Consider the following 20,060-nt stretch of genomic DNA (forward strand, 5'->3'; position numbering starts at 1 on the left):
GTTGTCACCAGCAAGGGGAAAGGCTGCACTGCTGAGGGGAAAGGCCGCAGAGGGATTGATGTATCTTGGAGGCGGAGAGGACTGCCTATTGAACAAGTCCATTTCCTCGCTGTACGGTGTTTGAGTCATTCTAAATGATTGTCAATAAAACAAACTTTGGAGAATGCAATGACGCACCAATGCAAGCACAACCACAGTGTACAAGGGGTATAGATTCAAATTGAGAGGACTTAGCTGTCACGGGAGACGGTGCATAAGTGAAGGAAAGAAAAGCAAGTGAAATATATTTACGCACCAAAAAAATGTCGACAGCGAAAGGTATTTTGTGCGTTGATGGAAGCAACGTTAGCGGAAGATCTGAGAGGCTTATGAGCAAGTGATATCAAGAGCAGCTCAGGAGGAAAATATTCACCGCGGCCTCATTCTTATATATATTTATTTGGGGCCATTAGTAGGATCCAGTCCAGGGTCCCGCTACATAACAAGTTAGAATGCGATCGTTATCGGAAGCGGACTGACCTGAAGTGTCTTTTTCGGTAGGGCCTGTCATGGAAGTCTGAGAGGCCATGAGCAGTCCAGTAGGTCCTGGAGGTTCGTGAACCTACTGGAGAGCCTTCCTGCGAGGCCATCAGCCAATAATATCGAGAATAAAACTCGCGCTAACATTGAAACACAAGCTGCAAGAGACAATTTGTCCTTAAATCCCCAACAACAGTATTGAACGACTCACACCATCAGCCCCAACCTATTGACATCACAATGTCTCTGGACAGCGATGATAAGTTGTGTCCTATGGCGCAAGGAGTGAGACTCATCAGTATACGTTATTGGCTTCCTGCAGGTGACGGTGCACAAACAGTGATAGTCTAAACTAGGACTTACCTTCCAGTTGTTGAACTGACACTTGAGTCCGCTCGTTAGTAAGCTCATTGTGAATCTACTATCAGCCGACATTGTGTGCTCGGTTCGACATGGTAAATGTTTCTGATGGTGATATGAGAGAGCCTGAGATGTTTTGTGAAGAAATACTTACCAGAGTGTCACGGTATCATATGGTGAGAAGACAAAATATTATATCATGGCAAACAGCAAACTCGATCATGATGATGGTAGGGAGAAGGTGCTCGGACTCAGTGAATATATTAATGATGTACAGCCAACTTCACAGAGATAGTATGCTATCATTCTATGGTAGCCTGTCTGAATCAGTCTGATGCGCTATGATTTGTCCTCAGTGTGGCGATAAGATTGATATATTCTATGATAGCCTGTCTGACACGTCATGACTTGTCCTCTGCAAGCTCAATGATGGTAGGGAGAAGGCTCTCGGACTCCGTAAGTATATTAATGATATACGGCCAACATTTCAGAGATATGCCATTCTATGAATCATAGCCTGTCTGATGCGCCATGATTTGTCCTCAGCGGTAACCTCAAATTTGGTGAAAGGGAGAAGACGAAGTATAGGCGCCTCACTCAGATTGCTCGCCAATGGTCAATATTCATAGATCTAGGGTACTGTACATTGATGCGTGCTAGAATGCAGGTATAGAAAGTACACGAGCACGTAGGTAATATCGCAGGTCGCTCATTTCCTCCTCTTGTAGTCGCGTAATGTGTCGTCCATGTAGGACAGCAATCATGGCTGCTAATATCCATACCCCGCAATCATATCCGTTAGTCTGGAGAGGTTTGATCTGCGTGAATCATTAAATTGAGGTTTAGACATGAGAGATGCGCTTGAACTTACGGTCAATGGGCGAGCCACCCATCCATCCAGATCAATATGTACCTGCTTGTTTCGTTGATGTGCGATTGCCAGAAGCCGACAAACAAGTTTCATGATGTCCTGTAAAAGATATCAAAATCATGATTGCACGTAAGTCAAGATAAACATACTTTCAAGTCGTGTTTCCACGGTTTTCGTTCAGCGAGACTATCAAAGAGATGGATTTCTTTTCTTGACAAGTAAATAATGCAAACCACCCAATGGCCAACACTAGTTGGCCTATGAATCGGGATAACCCAGACATCTTTCTCCCAATAACGTGTCCAGGATGTATTGCGCCAAAGGATATCATCGGCTGCGTTGTAGCGGATGCGAGGAAGATCGTGGGTGGAGAAGATAGCTACAGTGGGGTTAGGGATATCTATCTGCAGAAGCACGGCACAGCCATTGATACAAACATCGTTCAGGTACGCTGTCGGAGAAGCAAGAAATGAGATGTCTCTCGGCTCAAAAACTTGTTGGGGGAATCCACCCATTGATGGTCGTACTCGTGTTGCTACCCGTCCAGCCACAATGACATGCGAATCTTGAGATGGGGCGCGGAAATCATCAATCAGGAGACCCTACAGGTTATTAGTGATGTTTGGCCTGTCAACGACATTGACGTACCTCTGGGGAATCCCACACAATGTCAGCGCACATATTAGACACTAAGTCTTGATCTTCATCAAGCTCCGCTCCGGCAATATCACCCTCCAGGATGTCTGCAAGCGCAGCTTGCTCAGGCTCAAGCTCCTGCGAGTCCAAGTCATCCACCTCAGGGACGACTGGTTCATCCTCTGGAGCAGGGTCCTGCACTGTTACGCTAGCCAGATTAAGAACAGTATCTTGAGGATCTCCAGAGTAGGCTATAGCGCGGTCTAGCGCCTCTTTTGCACGGCTTGTGAACCGAACCGATGATGCAAGCGAATTTGACCAACGCGTCTGAAGTCGGATAAAATGTGAGTGCCGTTGTTGCAATGGAACACGAAAGCGCTTATCTATAAACGAGCAAGGCCGGATCAATGAGACCTTGAATAAATAGCGAGAATCAAACTTACTTTCGGGCAATCGGAGTGAGAGCTCCAGTGCAGTTAGCTCTTCTCCGAAGAAGCGGCACAAATTGTCAGCCTCCATGCCTAAGCGTTTTTGCTCCTCCTGGCACCGGTCACGTTTGAGAAGGGCACGAATTCCGTCCCTGACGTCCGAGTCTTCTAGCCATCGAGGCACCTCTCCTACGGAGGGCACAACCCAGATATCCTGCATCAAGGTCTGGTCGCCACGTAGTTCAGCTAACTTTGTTGGAAGGGGGGTAGGAAGTGGGATGTTCCAAGCAGGATCATACAGTGATTCTAACCGCTCACAGTAAGAATTAAATTGTCGGATTGCCGTCATAAGAGCAGGTTGGCGCTTCGCTATGGCTTTTCGAGTGTGTTGATGAAGCTTCGTCCCTGAAGAATAAGGTTAGAATGGAGGAATAATTGAATATGAAGACTTACCTAATGTTTGCTGGGACCCGCCTACAGCCCGATCTAGCTTATCCCATTCGAAAAAACTGGCGATGGCACGCTTCCGAATATTCATTTTAAGGTCTCGAGCCATAAGAAGGACACGGACGAAGTCAAGATTGACTCCGTCGAGCTCCGGAAATCTATCATGAACGTTAAGAGAAGAGTACAACGCTTCGACTTTGGTCATGAGACGCTCGTGACCCCTCTGTAGGCTCGCGAGGACATCTAGAGTGTCACCGGATGCTGCCTCCTTCTCCAGCATAGTCCTCGTAGCCTGCAAGGCTCGATCCGAGACATCCAAATCAGCTTGTAGAGCGAGAACTGTGTCGAGCTCCTTCTTGAGGCGAGCAGGGGCATCTGACAACATTTTCAACATAATTACTATTGCGCGCGTATTACGGGCCTACTCACGAGCTCGAATCGACAGCTGTGATTGTCGCTGGTCAGCCCATTGAGTTCGTAGGTCCTCCACAGATGTTTCGCAGCGATTGAGCACGTTGAGCGCAGCTGAGCCCTGGTCCTTGATGCCTCGCTTCAGACGGCGCTTGATCCAATCCCCAAGGTCTGCCTTCATTTCCGATCCTATGGCAGTCGCTTGACGGTCAATTAACCAGATACGGCGCTGGCGCTAAACAAATGAAAATAATTAGTACATTCCTAGGTGCAATGCCACCTAACGCACTGATGATGACCTTTCGACACCTATCAAGCGAACGAACCGCGACCATAACCGCTCAGTCCCCTCGCCATCAGATAATCCAAGGCCAATGCACATCCGTGGATTGTGCACCAGCTGGCAGGCCCATTCGTGGCCATAGGCGTGCATGGCTGTAGTTGCAAAGCGCAGGCGTGATAGAACATCCCGAGGGAGAATCTCAAACTGCAAATAATTAGCACGTGAATCCAACTAAGATCATACATACCTTTGAAAGGGAACGTGCCAGAACACAGCCTACGTCATAGAGGGTCGCGACTGTGGCTTGAGGAGGGAGCAATGTGAACAAGTGTTCTATAAGCGCAACTGAGTATTTCTGTTGCTCGCCGGGGGAATCGATGTTAGCAAAAAATAGTGGGATATCATGACGGCAAATAAGGGCCATCAATCCCGTGTTGTCGAAGCTGTCCATTGCGGCCTTTTGTTTCTTCCCGTCGGCAGCTTCATATGCATTCTCACATAGGTCAATAGCCACATCAGGGACAATGGGGGTGTGTGCTTTTGGAGGTCGCTTACGTTGTGCATCAATTCGGCACCCAACTGCATCAACAAACTGTTTAGGAAGGAAGTAAGTGGGCTCGTAGAAGCGAGGACAATCACCCGCGGAACGTCGGTGGCGGTGATGAAAATTGCCGTCTGTAGCAACATGTATGTCCCCGCCTTGATCAATGGGTCTGCCAAACAGTGTCCCACCAAAACATGCTGGACAACGTTGTACGAGGAGTGACGCGCATCGGCCATGGTGCAAGGCAGTCAAAGCCGAACTTTCAGCATTTGTGAGAGGAGGGAGTTGGGGTGGCTGGAGACTGGCAACGCGGTCTCGAGTCTGTTGCAGGACTGCATCGACTTGCCGTTCAATTTCGACCTGGAGGACATCGTACCATTGTACGGCGTGGCCTAGACCACGACGAAACGGTTCTTGCACGAGGTCACCCTTTAATCTAGTTTAGTGACGTTAAACCTGATGTAACTATATCTTACCCGCGAGTCGGTCACTTGAAAACCCCTGCGTGAATAGTGAGTTTTGAGAGCGGATGCAAGAGCATTGATGGCGTCACAAGAGCGCTCAAAAAGAGCGCGATAAAACGAGAGTAGATCAACAGATACCGCCATGCGAGGTTGGGAAGGTGCCGTGGGGAACAGCCCATGATGAAGAAGGACCTGCGGAAGGCTGGAGCATTCACAGCTCAATACATCAATTGATACAAATCCTGTTGATGTATTTCGCACTTGTAAGATCATGTGATGGGCTAAAAGCGTAAGTACTTACTGTCGAAGAATAGGCACAACAGATTTGTTCTTTTCTGTGCGCATGAGAGAGTTCCACATGCTGAGATCACATCTTGAGTTCTTTCCAAGGCTTGGCCGAGAGTACGGGCGTAATACTGCAATTGCGGGTCGACGAGGGTGGGGATGAGCCTGTGCCAGTTGGTGTATAATGTATCTGTGGACTTATCAGGGAGAATGCGCCGTTTGTGTGGACTGCTCTCCAAGTTTACAGGCCTATCAGAAGAGGATTCCTCCAACATTTCAAAGTCGGTGCCTGCAAACTCCAATTCATTGGGTGTGTTCGCGTTGGCTACTCCACCAGAGGTACTACCCAGGGCAATACCAGGAGAATACCCTGAATTGGGGAGTGTGGGATCCATGAGTCGTTGCATTTGAGCAAGTAGACGACGACGCCTGAGTTCCGCGCCAGGAAACTCCACCAGCATTTGAGTTTTCCTCTTGTCTCTGGCTTTCCTTGGGCTGACAAAGTGTTGACCAAGGCCAGAGGAAACGATTTGAGCTTTACGAGTATTGCGGGAGTTAGTTAGAGTCATGGCGAGAGGGTCAACCTGCATGCACAGAAGACTGTGCGGACGAAGTTAGTACTTTGAGTGTTATAATACATAAACAGAAAACTTACAAGGATACCTCCCACCTACCAGGCAACCCTACAAGACTATCACGCATACCGCTGGAGCCTACGGATGAACTGCCAGAACCTACAAAATGAGGTGCGAGAGGCGCCGTAGGTACCTGGGAGGTACCGGAACTAAAAGTATATGTAAGCTATTTTTAGATTGGAGGGATGATGGGTCTCGCAGACAGGTTTCCCACAACATAATAACCGGGTCTGAAAGACCCCTTATTGGCACCGAAAAGTGTTGCCTGAGGTGGGGCGTTGAGCAAGTATCAAACCCTCCCTACCATTTTCACTTGATGTGGATGAACGAAGCATTGCAGTCCTGGCCAGTCAGCATCGTCGTTAGCTTGAACATCAAATACATACGTTTCCCTGGACCGGTCGATGGATACCAACAACTCCTCCATGGGCCTGTTGAAGTAGGTTCACGGTGTACTGTCACGTGTAAGCCACAGTTGGTTCCGCGGAAGCAATTTACGTGATTCCGCATTGGATCCATTGGTGGTCAAAATGTTGAGGTCTCTCAACGCTCGCGATCCGCTTTAAACGAGCATTTGGTCACCGGTCACCATTGAACTGGATCATGACCACATTGACAAAGATTGATAATTGGCATGAGCTGGCGTGTGCACTGCCGATGTCACATTATTCATCAAATGATGTGACAGTTCATAAAGGATCTCTTCATGCTCATTGCTAGCAGCTGACGTCTCGAACAATGTCGACGCGAATTCCTCTTCTTTATGTCAGTATGGATCTTCAACTTGTCGACTACCTGCTAATTTTTTTGACTTCTTAGGGTGCTGCTCTGTTTGGTCTACCTGGCCCAAATTCCGCTGGAGCGCAAATTCACACCATTGAAGACGCCCAGAAGGCCGTAGACGTATTCGCCAGCCATGGCCACAAACAAATCGATACTTCTCGTATATACGGAGCTGGGAAATCAGAGGAGGTAAGAGCAAGTTCTCCGAAATATTCGTCGTCGCTCAATAGCACTATCTTAGTTCATCAGCCAACTCGATCTGAAAGGATGTACAGTGGATACAAAGTTTGTATTTCCGCTACAATTCGCTAGAGAAGCCTCTCATGTTTGTTATTATGTGTAGGGTCAATCCAGCTGCGCCTGGGGACTTCGCGCCAGACAAAATTCAGGCGTCGCTTGAAATTTCTATGAAGGCGCTGGGGAAGACGAAGATCAAAACATTCTATTTGCACAGACCAGACAGGAGCGTTCCGATTGAAGTTACTCTTCGAGCCATCAACGAACTTTACAACAAAGGTCTCTTGTGAGTTTCGAAGTGACGTGTATTTGACTTCCCTGATGATCTCAACTCAGTGAGGAGTTTGGGGTTTCGAACTAAGGTAGACGACATTAAAATCCAACTACATTTTGAGACACCATTTTGCACAACTTATTGCACTTTCCTCATCCACTTTCCAAACATTCTTTTTGCACCAATCTTTTCCTAAGACCTCTCTAGATAGCTTGATGGTCTCAAATTTTCTCAAAACTGAAATTTAAGAGAGCTATTTCCACTTTTTCTATATGTTGTATTTCATCTCCAAATACATTTCTGACGCTATAGGCGGAAAATAAAATATTTGTCCCGTAGATTTGGCCACGTCACGTGATACCACTTTAACCATATATGGTTGATTACATAACACCAGGCTGTGCCACAATCAAGGTAAGCACTACTGGTGCGTAGTCAGTCATAACCATACTCCTTTGATATTCCTAGTACTTTAAGTGTGGATGTAGAGTAAAATACAAAGCTTATTGTTTTTTAATTTCAATTTTTTTTTGATGTTGTCAAAGTGATTTTCGAGGCAAATAGTGATTTTGGATTTTCGAATTCTGAGATTTGGCCGTGGGAACAGTCACGTGATCATATGGCGGCACTAGTTGTATTTCAATGTCGTCTACCTTACCTTATAACGCTTGGGAGGTCTGTCTATATATATATATGACGCTATATTGCATAACTTATTGTGCCTCCTTTCTAACCAGGTGGCTGAGATGGTTGGCATAGCGAAAGCCAACGGATGGGTCAGACCGACTGTATATCAAGGAGTCTATAATGCACTCGAACGAAGAGTTGAAACAGAGTGAGTTGGTGATAGCACACTCACTCCTCCTGTCTTAACCTAGCCCTAGGTTGTTGCCCTGCCTTCGGCACTATGGGATACGGTTCTATGCGTATAGTCCATTAGCGTATGTTGTTCCCCTCGTTCGCCGTATCAATGCACGATAACTTCTACAGGAGCGGTTTACTTGCTGGGAGGATTCTTTCAGAAGCGGACATGCGAAATGGTAGATGGGATCCCAACAAGTCTCGAGCTGCAGGTTTTTTTCGCGCAAAATATTCGCTTTTCATGCCTATCCTGCGAGAATTGAAGGGTGTGCTTGTGAGTCTCTGAGAATTGCCGCGTGGGTGATGCATAATTCATGACCTCGAATATCAGGACAAACAGGGGATTCCCATTTCCGAAGCTGCTAATCGTTGGCTTCAACATCACAGCCAATTGGAGTCTAGTGATGGCATTATTATTGGTGCCAGTAACGTCGACCAACTCGAGAATAATCTGAAGCAACAGTGGGTAGTTTGTCTTTGATAGTGACTGGCATTGTCTGACCACATTGTTGCTAGCGAGGGTGGACCACTTCCTGATGATGTCGTCAAGTCGCTGGAAGATGCATGGGGACAAGCCAAAGGCATCGCCCCGCACTACGCGCTTTGAGTCCTATCCTGTCAGAACTGTATAGTAGCCTTTGGATCGCCGTAAATTCATAATAGTTTACCTTTTTGTCTCTGATCGACGCCAAGGTTGAGGTACATTGAGGTACTCATTGTTGGCGTAAGTTCAAGATTTTAGATCGTCGCGTTGGACACAATGCACGGTGATGGCGAGACCCTGAAGATCCTTCTAGGGAGCATGTTCAGGAAACGCAATGAGCAAAGAATTTGGGAATCGTGTTTTTGTAATGAACTGGCCATGGCGATCAAGCTTAAGCTTAAGGGGTAACGTGACGGAATACATAGAGTGTAAGCAATTTCAAATTCACTCGTTTGGTCTGCTGAAGTGGCTGAAAACGGTAATGATGATCCTTCCAGCCAGTGGATACTCCACCTACTAAGGCCCTCCCGCTCGTCGTGGTCCACCACGACGACGAGCAGCGCATCAACATCGCACCCTTCTAGCCATGACGTCCACCATCCCTTTCCCTACGCCAGGTACACCCAGCACATCATCCTCGTCGGGAATCATGTCCGAGTTGAAAACTGCCAACCTGAAACCTTCAGAACTGTGCATGGTGACATGTAAAAACCCCCTCACATATCAGGTCTGCGATTTTGTATACGATAATTCCCCATCCACAAGCTTTCTGGATACAGCTGAGCTCTTCTATGAAACTCGTGCAGGTCAGTGGATCATTTCATACTTTCTTTGCTTTCACTCACGTTTTGTGCCCAGTGTAAGGATACCGCCTCTATCTTGTTTGCTGTAATGCTGACGCTCCCAAAAGTTATGAAAATCCCCTGATAACGGCCACTTCCCGCGCCCTCATTGCTGATATTCACGCTCTCGTGCGCCAATTTTCCATAGTCGACATCCCAAAGCCATCCAAGATACTCGGCGCGCTTCTCCCTTTCCGGGTCAAAGATACCGCCAGCTCGGATCCTTGGTTTCGTTTCCTGCGTATCTGGTCAGAAATCGAAGAATTTAGCGAGAGCGAGAGCTTCGGTCTGTCTCCTTGCCTCTACCTCCATACAGCCCTCTCACGATTCCCAGATGGCCACAAAAAGAGCATCGTCGAGCACACGCTCAACATCCTGCTGTTTCCAGACTTGCATATGGGCTTTAAGATGCCCAAGTCGCTCTCCCTGCGCGCGCCCGGGTCTACTAGTACGCCTGCAAGTGAGGCTGTACATGAGCTCTCAGTAGTCGTCCCCACCCCCTCGCTTCCAGTTCCCGGTACACCATTCGCGGTTCCATCGCCACTGCACTTCCAGCTGCACGTCATCACGCGCCTAAGTTTCAATGAGCAAAAACAGATCACGTATCATCGCGACGTATGGGATATCCGCGATGTGATAGCGCTCGTACCTGGCATGCGCATCGCGCAGTGGATCTTAGGGCGGGCCGGTGCGTGGGGGCTGAGCTGGGTGGGTAAGAGATTGAGGTCCCAGCCACATAGTGCATCATTGATCACGTCTGCTGATAGGATAGTTTAGTTTAGTTTTAATGTCCTTCCTACGACGTTGCCGTTCGTGATGTTAATATTCGGTATTTTCCTCAACTGTAGTCATCCTCGCGCTTAAATTGCGTTGTTTAGTTTCTGTCTTCATAGCCTTATACCGTAACCTAATACCACGACTACTTCCCTGCATCAAATCAGTATTTTACTTATCAGGGGTACCTTGAGTCTCACACTCCAGTATATCATACATTGTCAGGCCAATCATGTCGGACAGGTCACAGCACACGATGGCGCTGATTCCCGTTGTCAAACTGCGTCGTTGAGCTTCGGTCTTCATAGCCTTGTACCTCATACCGATATCACGGCAACTTCACTGGAGTCTGACTCGGACATGTGACAGATTCTCCCTTATCTTATATGTCTGTCAAACAGCACAGGCCATGAGGGCCGCCGATATCTCAAAGTTACATGTTGACAAGTGGGCGCGACTCGGATATCCACCTCGCTTCATTTTCCTTATGCCTCAGCCTGTTTTTCTAAAATTCATACACGGTAGAGAGAAACAAAAGTTTATGTGTAGCGCTCCCTCCACCGCTCAAACTGTTTCAAACTATATCGCAGTTCCCATGCAAGAGCATAGCTATAGTACACGTACGTACGTAGCCTATATAATTAATCAATACTGGGCCACTGTCAAAGAACTGTCAAAGGTTGGATGCCAAGATGGACCTACATGGACAATCACAATCATCAAAATTACACATGTACAGCACTGCAGACACAGTAAATATAAATAGCGGCATCACCTGGTATCACTCGATAGGTATTAGGCGCTATTAGGCGACGCCCCCGAATTCATTCCGAGGATTCAAATGCTCGGATTTATCCAAGTAGTCTGCGACCACCGAACGCTCTTGTGTGTCGACCTCGTCATTGACACGCGCATTACGCGGCGACGCTACGAAGTCGGCATCGCGTTTTGGGTCGAACCGGGAGCGGAAACTAAACATCCCGCTCCTCGCACTTTGTGCAGGACGCGCGATGACCAAACTTTCCATACGCGGGGCCTGTTGCATTTCTTTTTGTGCAATTTGGACAGAATGAGCACAACATAATAAACCGGAAATGTGAAAGTCAGCAAAAGACGCGTCAAGCTCTGGCGCACGGCGCACCTTGTTGATGGATGAGAATTTGTTGGCTCATGATCCACGTTACAGCATAACCTATTGATGCCCTGATGATGTCTTGTGAGCGGTCTGATCCTCAATACCCAACAATACAGAACTTACCCTGCAGACTAGTCATAGAAGCGGACCGACATTATCGCGATACTAAGTTTCCATGGCGTACGGCAATTAGGTCTAATTACCTGAGCTTGGACATCTGACTCGCGATACAACACAACGTTCAATATGTTCGACCCTGAGGGAACGTGAGGAGGGTGATCAGTACAAGCAGAATGTACTTGCCTGTCAGCACAACGAAATACCCAATACCATCATACATCAGGCTGGGTACGATGAGCGATGCCATGTCATTGAGTAGTATGCTAGTGGGACTTACGCCCGTACCACTCGTTCTAGCCTAACAATGGTTTAGTGACACTCAAGACAACGGAGAGAAAAGGCACACCTGCTGCTGAGAGGATTATAACGCAGAACATACGTAGTGGACATCGTCAACATCACGAGGTCATACAACATGACAACGAGGTAGTAGACCCAGGCAGTCATTGTCTTTCCATAATCTACCGGGGTGCAGCTGTGCTTCGTTAGGATCTGAGCAGCCCACGCTGGCGGTAAAGGAAGTACTTACTTTCCCTAGAAAAGGTACGCCGTTGATGTAAGGTTTAGTGGTGAGGAACGCTGACGTACATCGACAACGACGGCTGGTATTTCTAAAGGTCAATGCGAACCAAAGATCAAAATATAGACCAGAGCTTACGGATCCGGTGATATACATCGGTGAAGCATTCCACCTAACACATATAAGAGAGAGGATATTATGCTTGTGGCAAGAGCCTACCGAAATCGAGAAGAGGTATAGCAGCAACAGTGCGCTTCCTATCCTCCTATCTCTCTTTGCGATATTGAATGTCCTACAAGGCGTTCAACTTGTCTGTGCAAAACCCACAAAAAAATTGACAGGACATACCTGAAACCAAGGATGACCTGCGATACCATGGCTTGTAAAACTACAGCGTGGTTAACAGAGTCCTGGCGGGTGAACATCGACAGGACAGACCTTTGAAGATAGGCGCCAAAATATAGTAATGTTGACACGTTTCTTGGGTGAAGCTGGTGGAGAAGGCTCCGTAATTGCTGACTAGTATAACTACGATACTGACGTAGCTGCACCAATGTGAGCGAGAAATCTTTGCATGGCGAGATAAGCACAAGTTATACCGTATGAGGATGAATAAGATGCAGGAAATACTGATGGAGAGAACCTGTTCGTCAGTAGTGGAACATGAACGCCCATGGGTACATACTTGAGATGAAAGATTGAGGATTGGCTTCTGTAAAACCGCCATTCTGCGGGGAGTGTGATCACATAACTGAAGGTAGTCACTATGATAAGACAGTCACTCGACAAAAGAAGGAAGAGAAGGACTCACTCGTACAATGCGATGGAGATGGACGCAATTCGCAAATACTGGTCCATTTATGTAAAATGAGGAAATAAAAAAACAAGGCTTGTTCTTTCCACAAGGTGATTATATATATGTCAGTGGTAGCTCTGCGGTTGAACATCACTTGCACTCCGCTGATCCTAATTCTCAAAACTGAAAAACACGTTGAGTCTCAGCCTTCATAGCCTTCAAGAACACCATACCACGACTGTCCCACTCCATGGCAATAGTTTGCTTGCCGAGGCTGAAGTCTGGATCCTTTCAGATATATCTGCCATGCATGTCAAACAGCACAGATCATGGGTACAGAGTGCCGTCATTGTTCAAAGTTTCATGTTTCCACTGACAGTGGGTAGTGCACCGCGTTCGGTTTCCCCCGGTTTTGGCCTGTTTCCCCGTGATCTGTACTAATCAATTCATGCATGGAAGAGGTAATAGATATGGGAGTTTACGATGTTCTGCCATGGCGCTGGATCTGTGCACACAATTTTTTTTCACACACAGTCGCGTACAGTTGCCGAGACGTATCAGGATGCTTTTGGGATTAGCGTGACTTCCTGTTTTGGTAACCCTGCGCGCCGGCAAAATGCTCGAGGCTCGCCGTCGAGAACAGCGAGCTCAAATAGTTGCCTAATCCTTCATCCTTTTCACAAATGGCATCTGTCATAATTTTGTTCCCTCAAACGAACTAGTGAAATGGGTGAAGGATTGGGTAATTATTTGAGCTCGCTGTTCTCGACAGCGAGCTCGAGCATTTTGTCGTTGCGCGCTACTCCCAAAAGCATCTTGGTACGCAACTGTGTGTGTGAAAATCTTTTGTGCGTGAAATAGTTGAACAAATCCGGATCTGTTCAACTATTTCACAGATCCAGCGACATATGCTTCCGCTTCCTATACTATTGCAGTGCTCCGACTCGGAGGCTCCAAGTCCCTCCACCGCTCAAGCTATCTCAAATCGCATTCGCCTAGTGCCCGATATAATTAAACACTCATCACACGACTACCACTGTCAAAGGTTGCATACCAAGACGGACCTACATGGACACTCATATCAACTGCCAACTGCCAAAAATTACACAGCACCGCAGACACGGTATATATATAAATAGTGGTATCACCTGGTATCACTTGATAGGTATCAGGCGCTATTAGGCGAGACCTCTGGATTCATCTTGCCACTTTATTGACCTCGAATGCTCGGATTCGTCCGTGTAGTCTACGACCACCGAACGCTCGACACATACGCGTATATCGAGCTCCACGTCATTGTTGCCGTGCGCATTACGGGGCGATGTCACGAAGTCAGCATCGCTTTTAGAGCGGAAACCGGACATCACGTTCCTCGCGCTTTGTGCGGGACGCGCGAGGACCACACTTTCCGTACGTGGAGCTTCTTGCATTTCTTTTTGTGCGATGTGAACGGAGAAGGCGTAATGGAAGGAGTGAGAATTTTGAACGTCAGCAGAAGAAGAGTCGAACTCTGTAACACGCGTACCTCGTAAATGAATGAGAATCTGTTGGCTCATGATCCACGTTACAGCATAGCCTATCGATGCCCTGATAGTGATTTCTGAGAAGTCTGATCCTCGGTACCGGACAATACGAAACTTACCCTGCCGACTAATCATAGAAGTGAGCAGAGATTGCAGTAAGTTTCCATAGCGTACGGAAATTAGATTTGATTACCTGAGTTTGGACATCAGACTCGCGATACAGCGTGATGTTCAATATGTTTGACCCTGAGAGAACGTTAGGAGGGTGATCCGGTACAAACAAAACGTACTTGCCTGTCAGCACAATAAAATATCCAATGCCGTCATACATCAGACTAGTACAATGAGCGGTGCTCATAGATGACATCGAGTAGTGAGGGACTTACACCCGTACCACTCGTTCTAGCCTAACAATGGTTTAGCGACTCCAAAGATATGGAAGAGAGAAGGTGCGCACCTGCTGCTGATAACACTATATTGCAGGAGATGTGTGGTGGAAATCGTCAACATCACGAGATCATACATCATCGCAGTGACGTAGTAAAGCCAGGCGGACAATGTTTTGCCAGCATTTCCTGGGGTACAGCTACGGTTCATGAGGATTTAAACAGCCCGCACTGGTGGTAAAGGCACTGCTTACTTTCCCTAGAAACAGGACGCCTGTTTAAGTTAGATTTCGTTGTGAGGAACGCTGACTTACATTAACACTAACAGCTGTTGGCTCAGACAGTCAGTGCGAACAGAGATGAGAATATAGGCCAGAGCTTACGGATCCGGGAAAACATATTGGTGAACCACTCCAGCTAAACCGGGTGAGTGAGGGAAAGATATTATGATTATGCGTTAGGTACATACCGTAATTGAGACGAAGAATACCAACGCTAGAGCAATTCCTGTCCGTCTGTTTCTCCTTGCAATATTGAATGTCCTGGAAGGTGTAAAAATTTGGCAGCCCACAAAAATTCAACATGCCATACCTGACACCTAGGATGACCTGTGATACTATAGTTTGTAGAACTACAGCGTGGTCAACAGAGTCCTGGCAGGTGAATATCGATAGGACAGACCTTTGAAGATAGGCGCCACAATATAGTAATGTTGACACGTTTCTTGGGTGAAGCTGGTGGAGAAGACTCCGTAATTACTGACTAGCATGACTGTAATACTGACGTAGCTGCACCAATGTGAGCGAGAAATCTTTGCATATCGAGATAAGGGTAATCTATACCGTATGAGGATGAATAAGATGCAGGCAAAACTGATGGAGAACGAGTTTGTCAGTATGGAACGAGGATGCCCATGCGCACACACCTTAAATGAAAAATTGAGGATTGGCTTCGGTAAAACCGCCATTCTGCGGGAAGCGTGATCACATAACTGAAGGTAGATATCGTTCAGAATAGTCATAACAAAGCGATATTACGGGACTGTCACTCGACAAAAGAAAGAAAAAGACTTACTCGTACAACGCAATAGATATGGACGCAATTCGCAGATACTTCTCCGAGGCTTGGCTATCTACAACCGCACGCTGATCCATTTGAAATGCAAAGTTGGAGCCCGTTTTTTCTGGAGTGCGGTTGTGTACGGTGGCTCCGCGGAAGTCAGGCAGAGTGGCGGATTGAGGCTAGTAATGTCCGAGCAAAAGTTTCCGGGAAGAGGGAAATGAGTGACACAGATACTCCGCTTCGAACTGCCGGGAAGGGAGGCAAGATCAATAAAAAATGTGCATTGTTGTTTTTCTAGGTACCAAGATACTGATCAAAGACGCTCGAGAAGGCAATGTTAGAAAGGGGTAAGCATGGCCAGGGTCCATCGATCGGACTTAGTAAAGCCTTCTTGCAAGGCAGAAAGGCGATCCTCGCGATGATGGTTGGCAGTGTAAGAACCGTTACGGTGTGCAACGCTGACCTTGTTTAGTTCCAATTGGGTTGAACTTACCTACGGACTTCAACTTATGTAAGCGGGTATCGGTGCCGTGGCCCGCGGCCCTCCTCCAGCCTGAGAGCCTCCTCCTGTGGCAATCAACCTTGTGACCGAGAAACATATCCTACAGGTGCAGTTAATAATATTAATCATCTCACAACTTATTGCTTTACGACTCGGAATTTGACACGACAGAAGAATTTCTGGCTGCCTCATGCTCCTACCATTGACATGTTGAGATGGCGCCCAGGCCACCATGGCTACTGTCTACAGCATCATCAAGGTACACGCAATCAAGCCACCAGACGCTGTCATCCACTTCAAACAGCATATTCAAACACGCTCCGAAGGAACAAGGAAAGGTCGGCCACCCAAATCGGACCGAGGCGGACTCTGCACTCCCAAACAAACTTCCACTATCATCGCTCAATTAAACCCTCAAACATTGGCGGCGCCCTTCCCCGACGCTCCGAGCCAAGTACATGGCCGCCTTGCGCAGTGTCGCACAGGGCGGCCACCGTACGTAATGTTACACGAGGTGCGGCCTTTGTGTTCACAGTCCTGCGATTTTAGTCTACAGTCGAAGAATTCGGCGAGAGCAACATTTCGGTGAGTTTCGTCGCCTTTACTTGTGCGGTTTTCACACTAGCACAGAGAGCCATAAAAGGAGCATCGTCGCATGCTCTGAAAGTCTCAAACCTGCATGTAGGCTTGAAGATCCTCGAGTTGCTGTCCTTGATCATTCTCACCCCGAAGCCGGTCCCCGACACGTCGTTCGTGGTCCCATAGGCTTTGCATCTGCAGCTGCCCACCCTCTTACGCCGGAGCTTCAAGATCTTTAGGGGGCTGAAACAGTCACTCGTCAGTATCTTGTTCTTACCTGAATGGGTAGATTTTATGGACATGTGCAATTGATCTTCCGCCGATCAGGTAATTTTTATTTTCTTGACTCCTATGAACACCTAGCGGTTCTCGGATGCTCCACACTGATATTCATATTCCCGTGTAGCTTGAGGGTTCATAGCCAGAATCCACTATAAGACGGTCCGTGTTTCTACGTTAAACTTTCACTGTGAAGAGTGCCATTACATCGCTCACATTAGACTCGTGATCGGTCCGAGTATTACGTCGTTGAAAGTTGTGTAGACAGCACCCTGGTAGCAATGCAGATGGGATATATACGGCGATATCACTCCAAAGTAACACATTAGCTAGACGGTTATTCCCCTCAGCTGTGACCCCTCCACCGCTAAAACTGCATTGTTTATTTCCTGTTTCCATATCCATTAACCCATACTTCAGACCTGCGCGACCATGGACACTTGTGGCAGTGGTAGTAGCACTGCACACGGGTATATGCATGACTTGATAGGCGCCAGTGCCTCCAGATTCACTTCATTCTCGACTTATCCCATGAACTTGAATGCTCAGAACCATCCAGGTAGTCTACCTTCACCGAGCGCTCAACGCATACGCGTATATCGAGTTCCACATCGTCGGGATGCAGATTGCGAGGCGATGTGGGCGGGAACTCAGCATCAATGGGGCTTCTAGAGTTTTTAGTGTGGCTTTTGGATTCGAATTGTGAGCGGAGACCGGACACCACGTTCTTCCGCCCACTGCTGAGTGTGGGACGCGCGAGCACCACGTTTTCCAAGCGTTGTGGGTCTGGCTCTGACATTTCTTTGCGGGTACGACATGAGAAGAGGAGCAACGGAACGAATGAAAATCGCGGGCGTCAGCGGGAAAGCAGTCGAGCTCTGAGTGGCGCTCACCTCGTATATTTATGAGGATCCGTTGGCTCATAATCCACGTTACAGCATAACCCATTGATGCCCTAATGATGTCTTCTGAGTGATTTGAATCTCCTTGACGCCAGACGATGCAAAACTTACCCTGACGACTAATAACAAGTGGGAGCCAACATAATCTGAACTTCCACGGTGGAACGAATATTAGACCTACGTACCTGAGTCTCGGCATCGGATGTATGATAAAGGACCAGGTTCAATACGTTCGACGCTGAGGGAATGTTAGCAGGTGCTCATCACAAGCAGAGTGTACTTGCCTGACAGCACAATAAAAAATCCAATGCCGTCATACATCAGGCTAAGGATGATGAGCGACGCGCATCGACTCTACCGGTAGTGAGAAACTTACACCCGTACCAATCGACTTACTCTAACAAACAAACAATGGTTTAGCGAACCTATAGACGAAGGAGAGAAAAGACGCACTTGCTGCTGAGAGGATTATAACGCAGAAGATGCGTAGTAGAAATCGCCAACATCACGAGGTCATACAACATCACAACGAGGTAGTAGAACCAGGCAGTTAATTGCTTTCCAGAATTTACTGGGGTGCAGCTATCCCCCATGAGGATCTGAACAGTTCACATCAGTGGTAAAGGGACTACTTACTTTCCCTAGAAAAGGTACGCCGTTTATGTGAGGCTTAATTGTGAGGAACGCTGACGTACATCAACAACGACAGCTGTTGGTTCTAAAGGTCAATACGAGCCTCAAATCAAAATATTGACAGGACTTACGGATCCGGTGAAATAGATCGGTGAACCATTCCACCTAAAACATATAAGAGAGAGGATATTACGCTTGTGGCAAGAACCTACCGAAACTGATAAGAAGTATAGCAGCAACAGTGCGATTCCTAGCCTCCTATCTCTCTTTGCGATATTGAATGTCCTACAAGGCGTTTACGTCTGTGCGGCTCGTAACCAACAAAAAAGAACATGCCTGACACCTAGGATGACCTGTGATATCATAGTTTGCATGACTACAACGTGGTCAGTAGAGTCCTGGTGGGTGAGCATCGATATGACAAACCTTTGAAGGTAGGCGCTGCGAGATAGTAATGTTGACACGTTTGTTGGGTAAAACCGGTAGAGAAGAATCCGTAATTGCTGATGATTATGACCAGGGCACTAACATAGCTGCATTGCATGTGAGTGAAAAGAACTGATTGATACAATGAGAACAGCACATACCGTATGAGAATAAACAAGATGCAGGCAAGACTGATGGAGATTTGTCAATGACAGTACGTGAATGTCGAATGTGTGTGCGTATATAAGTACCTGATACGGAAAATTGATGGTTGGCTTCGGTAAAACCGCCATTCCGCCGGGAGTGTGATGATATAACTGAAGGTAAATGTCGTTCAGAACACAGTGATCATTATGGGCCTGCAACTCAACACAAGAGAGAAACAAAATGCTTACTCGTAACATGCGATGGAGATGGCTGCTATTCGAAAATATTTCTCCGAGGTTGCGCTGTCTACAGCCAAACGCCGCTCCATTTAACAGATTAAAGGCGCGTTGATTCTGGTGTGGTAGCTCTGCGTTAGGCAGATCTGTCCTTGATAGATAGAGACGGGAGGGGGAAATCCGGGATGTGGCTGCGTCCGAGCAAGCTGATGACGAAAGGCTTTACGGATGCGGGTGGGCACTCTATGATCCGGATGCTTCGCTTTTTACAGGGAAAGGAAGGAAGACTAAGAGGGCGGAATGGATGGAATCAGGATGGTTGCATTTTTACCAAAACTACACTTTGAAATTGATTAATAATGCTTGAGTAGGCAATAGAAAGGGGGAAAACGCCCTTGTCCCTAGATCGGATTCAGTAAAACTCTCGTGCAAGGTCCTCGCAATCATTTGCGTGTTCAATGCACCAATGAGCTTGGCCCAACCGTAGTTTTGCTGATGTAAGCAAGTGGGATCGGCGGTATTTTCAGCCTCAGCGTCGCTCATTGTAGCCGCCCGCCCTGAACGTCTTGCTACGCATTCTGTCAGATATATAATCTTGCCACACGTAGCATAGAACTCACGTCAAAACGTTCGGATCAAGGGGCAAGTTGATCATAATGTGACACGTAGAAGATTT

At 47.3% G+C, this 20,060-nt stretch overlaps 6 protein-coding genes across 6 annotated transcripts; 2 read left to right on the forward strand and 4 right to left on the reverse strand.

Annotated features, from left to right (window-relative positions):
* Nucleotides 1-1,535: 1,535 nt before the first annotated feature.
* Nucleotides 1,536-5,523, reverse strand: DEU56DRAFT_735682 (uncharacterized protein; the record flags this gene model as incomplete). The annotated part of the gene is made up of 11 exons (XM_041348466.1): nucleotides 1,536-1,697; nucleotides 1,751-1,849; nucleotides 1,900-2,285; nucleotides 2,386-2,769; nucleotides 2,830-3,219; nucleotides 3,268-3,636; nucleotides 3,691-3,907; nucleotides 3,962-4,159; nucleotides 4,203-4,928; nucleotides 4,976-5,165; nucleotides 5,261-5,523. The coding sequence occupies 11 exons, from the start codon at nucleotides 5,521-5,523 to the stop codon at nucleotides 1,536-1,538; spliced, it is 3,384 nt and encodes a 1,127-aa protein (XP_041209136.1).
* A 1,098-nt stretch (nucleotides 5,524-6,621) lies between these two features.
* DEU56DRAFT_972431 (NADP-dependent oxidoreductase domain-containing protein) lies at nucleotides 6,622-8,905 on the forward strand (the record flags this gene model as incomplete). Its single annotated transcript, XM_041359488.1, has 10 exons — nucleotides 6,622-6,648; nucleotides 6,703-6,855; nucleotides 6,908-6,951; nucleotides 7,010-7,189; nucleotides 7,240-7,252; nucleotides 7,915-8,012; nucleotides 8,062-8,118; nucleotides 8,168-8,312; nucleotides 8,370-8,500; nucleotides 8,555-8,905. The coding sequence occupies 10 exons, from the start codon at nucleotides 6,622-6,624 to the stop codon at nucleotides 8,643-8,645; spliced, it is 939 nt and encodes a 312-aa protein (XP_041209137.1). The 3' UTR covers nucleotides 8,646-8,905.
* Nucleotides 8,906-8,993: 88 nt separating this feature from the next.
* DEU56DRAFT_800676 (uncharacterized protein) lies at nucleotides 8,994-10,316 on the forward strand. The gene is made up of 3 exons (XM_041353099.1): nucleotides 8,994-9,332; nucleotides 9,433-9,650; nucleotides 9,699-10,316. The coding sequence occupies exons 1-3, from the start codon at nucleotides 9,109-9,111 to the stop codon at nucleotides 10,139-10,141; spliced, it is 885 nt and encodes a 294-aa protein (XP_041209138.1). The 5' UTR covers nucleotides 8,994-9,108; the 3' UTR covers nucleotides 10,142-10,316.
* A 380-nt stretch (nucleotides 10,317-10,696) lies between these two features.
* On the reverse strand, nucleotides 10,697-13,209 carry DEU56DRAFT_980336 (uncharacterized protein). Its single transcript, XM_041359776.1, has 16 exons — nucleotides 12,943-13,209; nucleotides 12,725-12,892; nucleotides 12,599-12,664; nucleotides 12,513-12,542; nucleotides 12,352-12,458; nucleotides 12,262-12,301; nucleotides 12,133-12,205; nucleotides 12,052-12,085; nucleotides 11,982-11,995; nucleotides 11,740-11,873; nucleotides 11,671-11,691; nucleotides 11,577-11,617; nucleotides 11,477-11,529; nucleotides 11,397-11,404; nucleotides 11,280-11,341; nucleotides 10,697-11,185 (listed from the first exon to the last, which is right to left on the reverse strand). The coding sequence occupies exons 2-16, from the start codon at nucleotides 12,769-12,771 to the stop codon at nucleotides 10,944-10,946; spliced, it is 972 nt and encodes a 323-aa protein (XP_041209139.1). The 5' UTR covers nucleotides 12,772-12,892; nucleotides 12,943-13,209; the 3' UTR covers nucleotides 10,697-10,943.
* A 538-nt stretch (nucleotides 13,210-13,747) lies between these two features.
* On the reverse strand, nucleotides 13,748-16,143 carry DEU56DRAFT_326532 (uncharacterized protein). Its single transcript, XM_041345683.1, has 16 exons — nucleotides 15,693-16,143; nucleotides 15,544-15,609; nucleotides 15,461-15,490; nucleotides 15,300-15,406; nucleotides 15,210-15,249; nucleotides 15,088-15,160; nucleotides 15,002-15,035; nucleotides 14,933-14,946; nucleotides 14,873-14,877; nucleotides 14,690-14,818; nucleotides 14,619-14,639; nucleotides 14,527-14,567; nucleotides 14,426-14,478; nucleotides 14,352-14,359; nucleotides 14,235-14,296; nucleotides 13,748-14,141 (listed from the first exon to the last, which is right to left on the reverse strand). Exons 1-16 carry the CDS (start codon nucleotides 15,770-15,772, stop codon nucleotides 13,888-13,890), a joined length of 1,017 nt encoding a protein of 338 aa, XP_041209140.1. The 5' UTR covers nucleotides 15,773-16,143; the 3' UTR covers nucleotides 13,748-13,887.
* A 1,475-nt stretch (nucleotides 16,144-17,618) lies between these two features.
* Nucleotides 17,619-19,598, reverse strand: DEU56DRAFT_326608 (uncharacterized protein). The gene is made up of 17 exons (XM_041345684.1): nucleotides 19,397-19,598; nucleotides 19,253-19,318; nucleotides 19,163-19,192; nucleotides 19,002-19,108; nucleotides 18,912-18,951; nucleotides 18,788-18,860; nucleotides 18,707-18,740; nucleotides 18,638-18,651; nucleotides 18,579-18,583; nucleotides 18,447-18,524; nucleotides 18,396-18,398; nucleotides 18,319-18,339; nucleotides 18,227-18,267; nucleotides 18,128-18,180; nucleotides 18,054-18,061; nucleotides 17,934-17,995; nucleotides 17,619-17,830 (listed from the first exon to the last, which is right to left on the reverse strand). Exons 1-17 carry the CDS (start codon nucleotides 19,474-19,476, stop codon nucleotides 17,718-17,720), a joined length of 828 nt encoding a protein of 275 aa, XP_041209141.1. The 5' UTR covers nucleotides 19,477-19,598; the 3' UTR covers nucleotides 17,619-17,717.
* Nucleotides 19,599-20,060: the final 462 nt, after the last annotated feature.

The sequence above is a fragment of the Suillus clintonianus genome, assembly GCF_016758775.1.
Source record: "Suillus clintonianus strain FC179 chromosome Unknown DEU56scaffold_30, whole genome shotgun sequence".
NCBI lineage: Eukaryota > Fungi > Basidiomycota > Agaricomycetes > Boletales > Suillaceae > Suillus > Suillus clintonianus.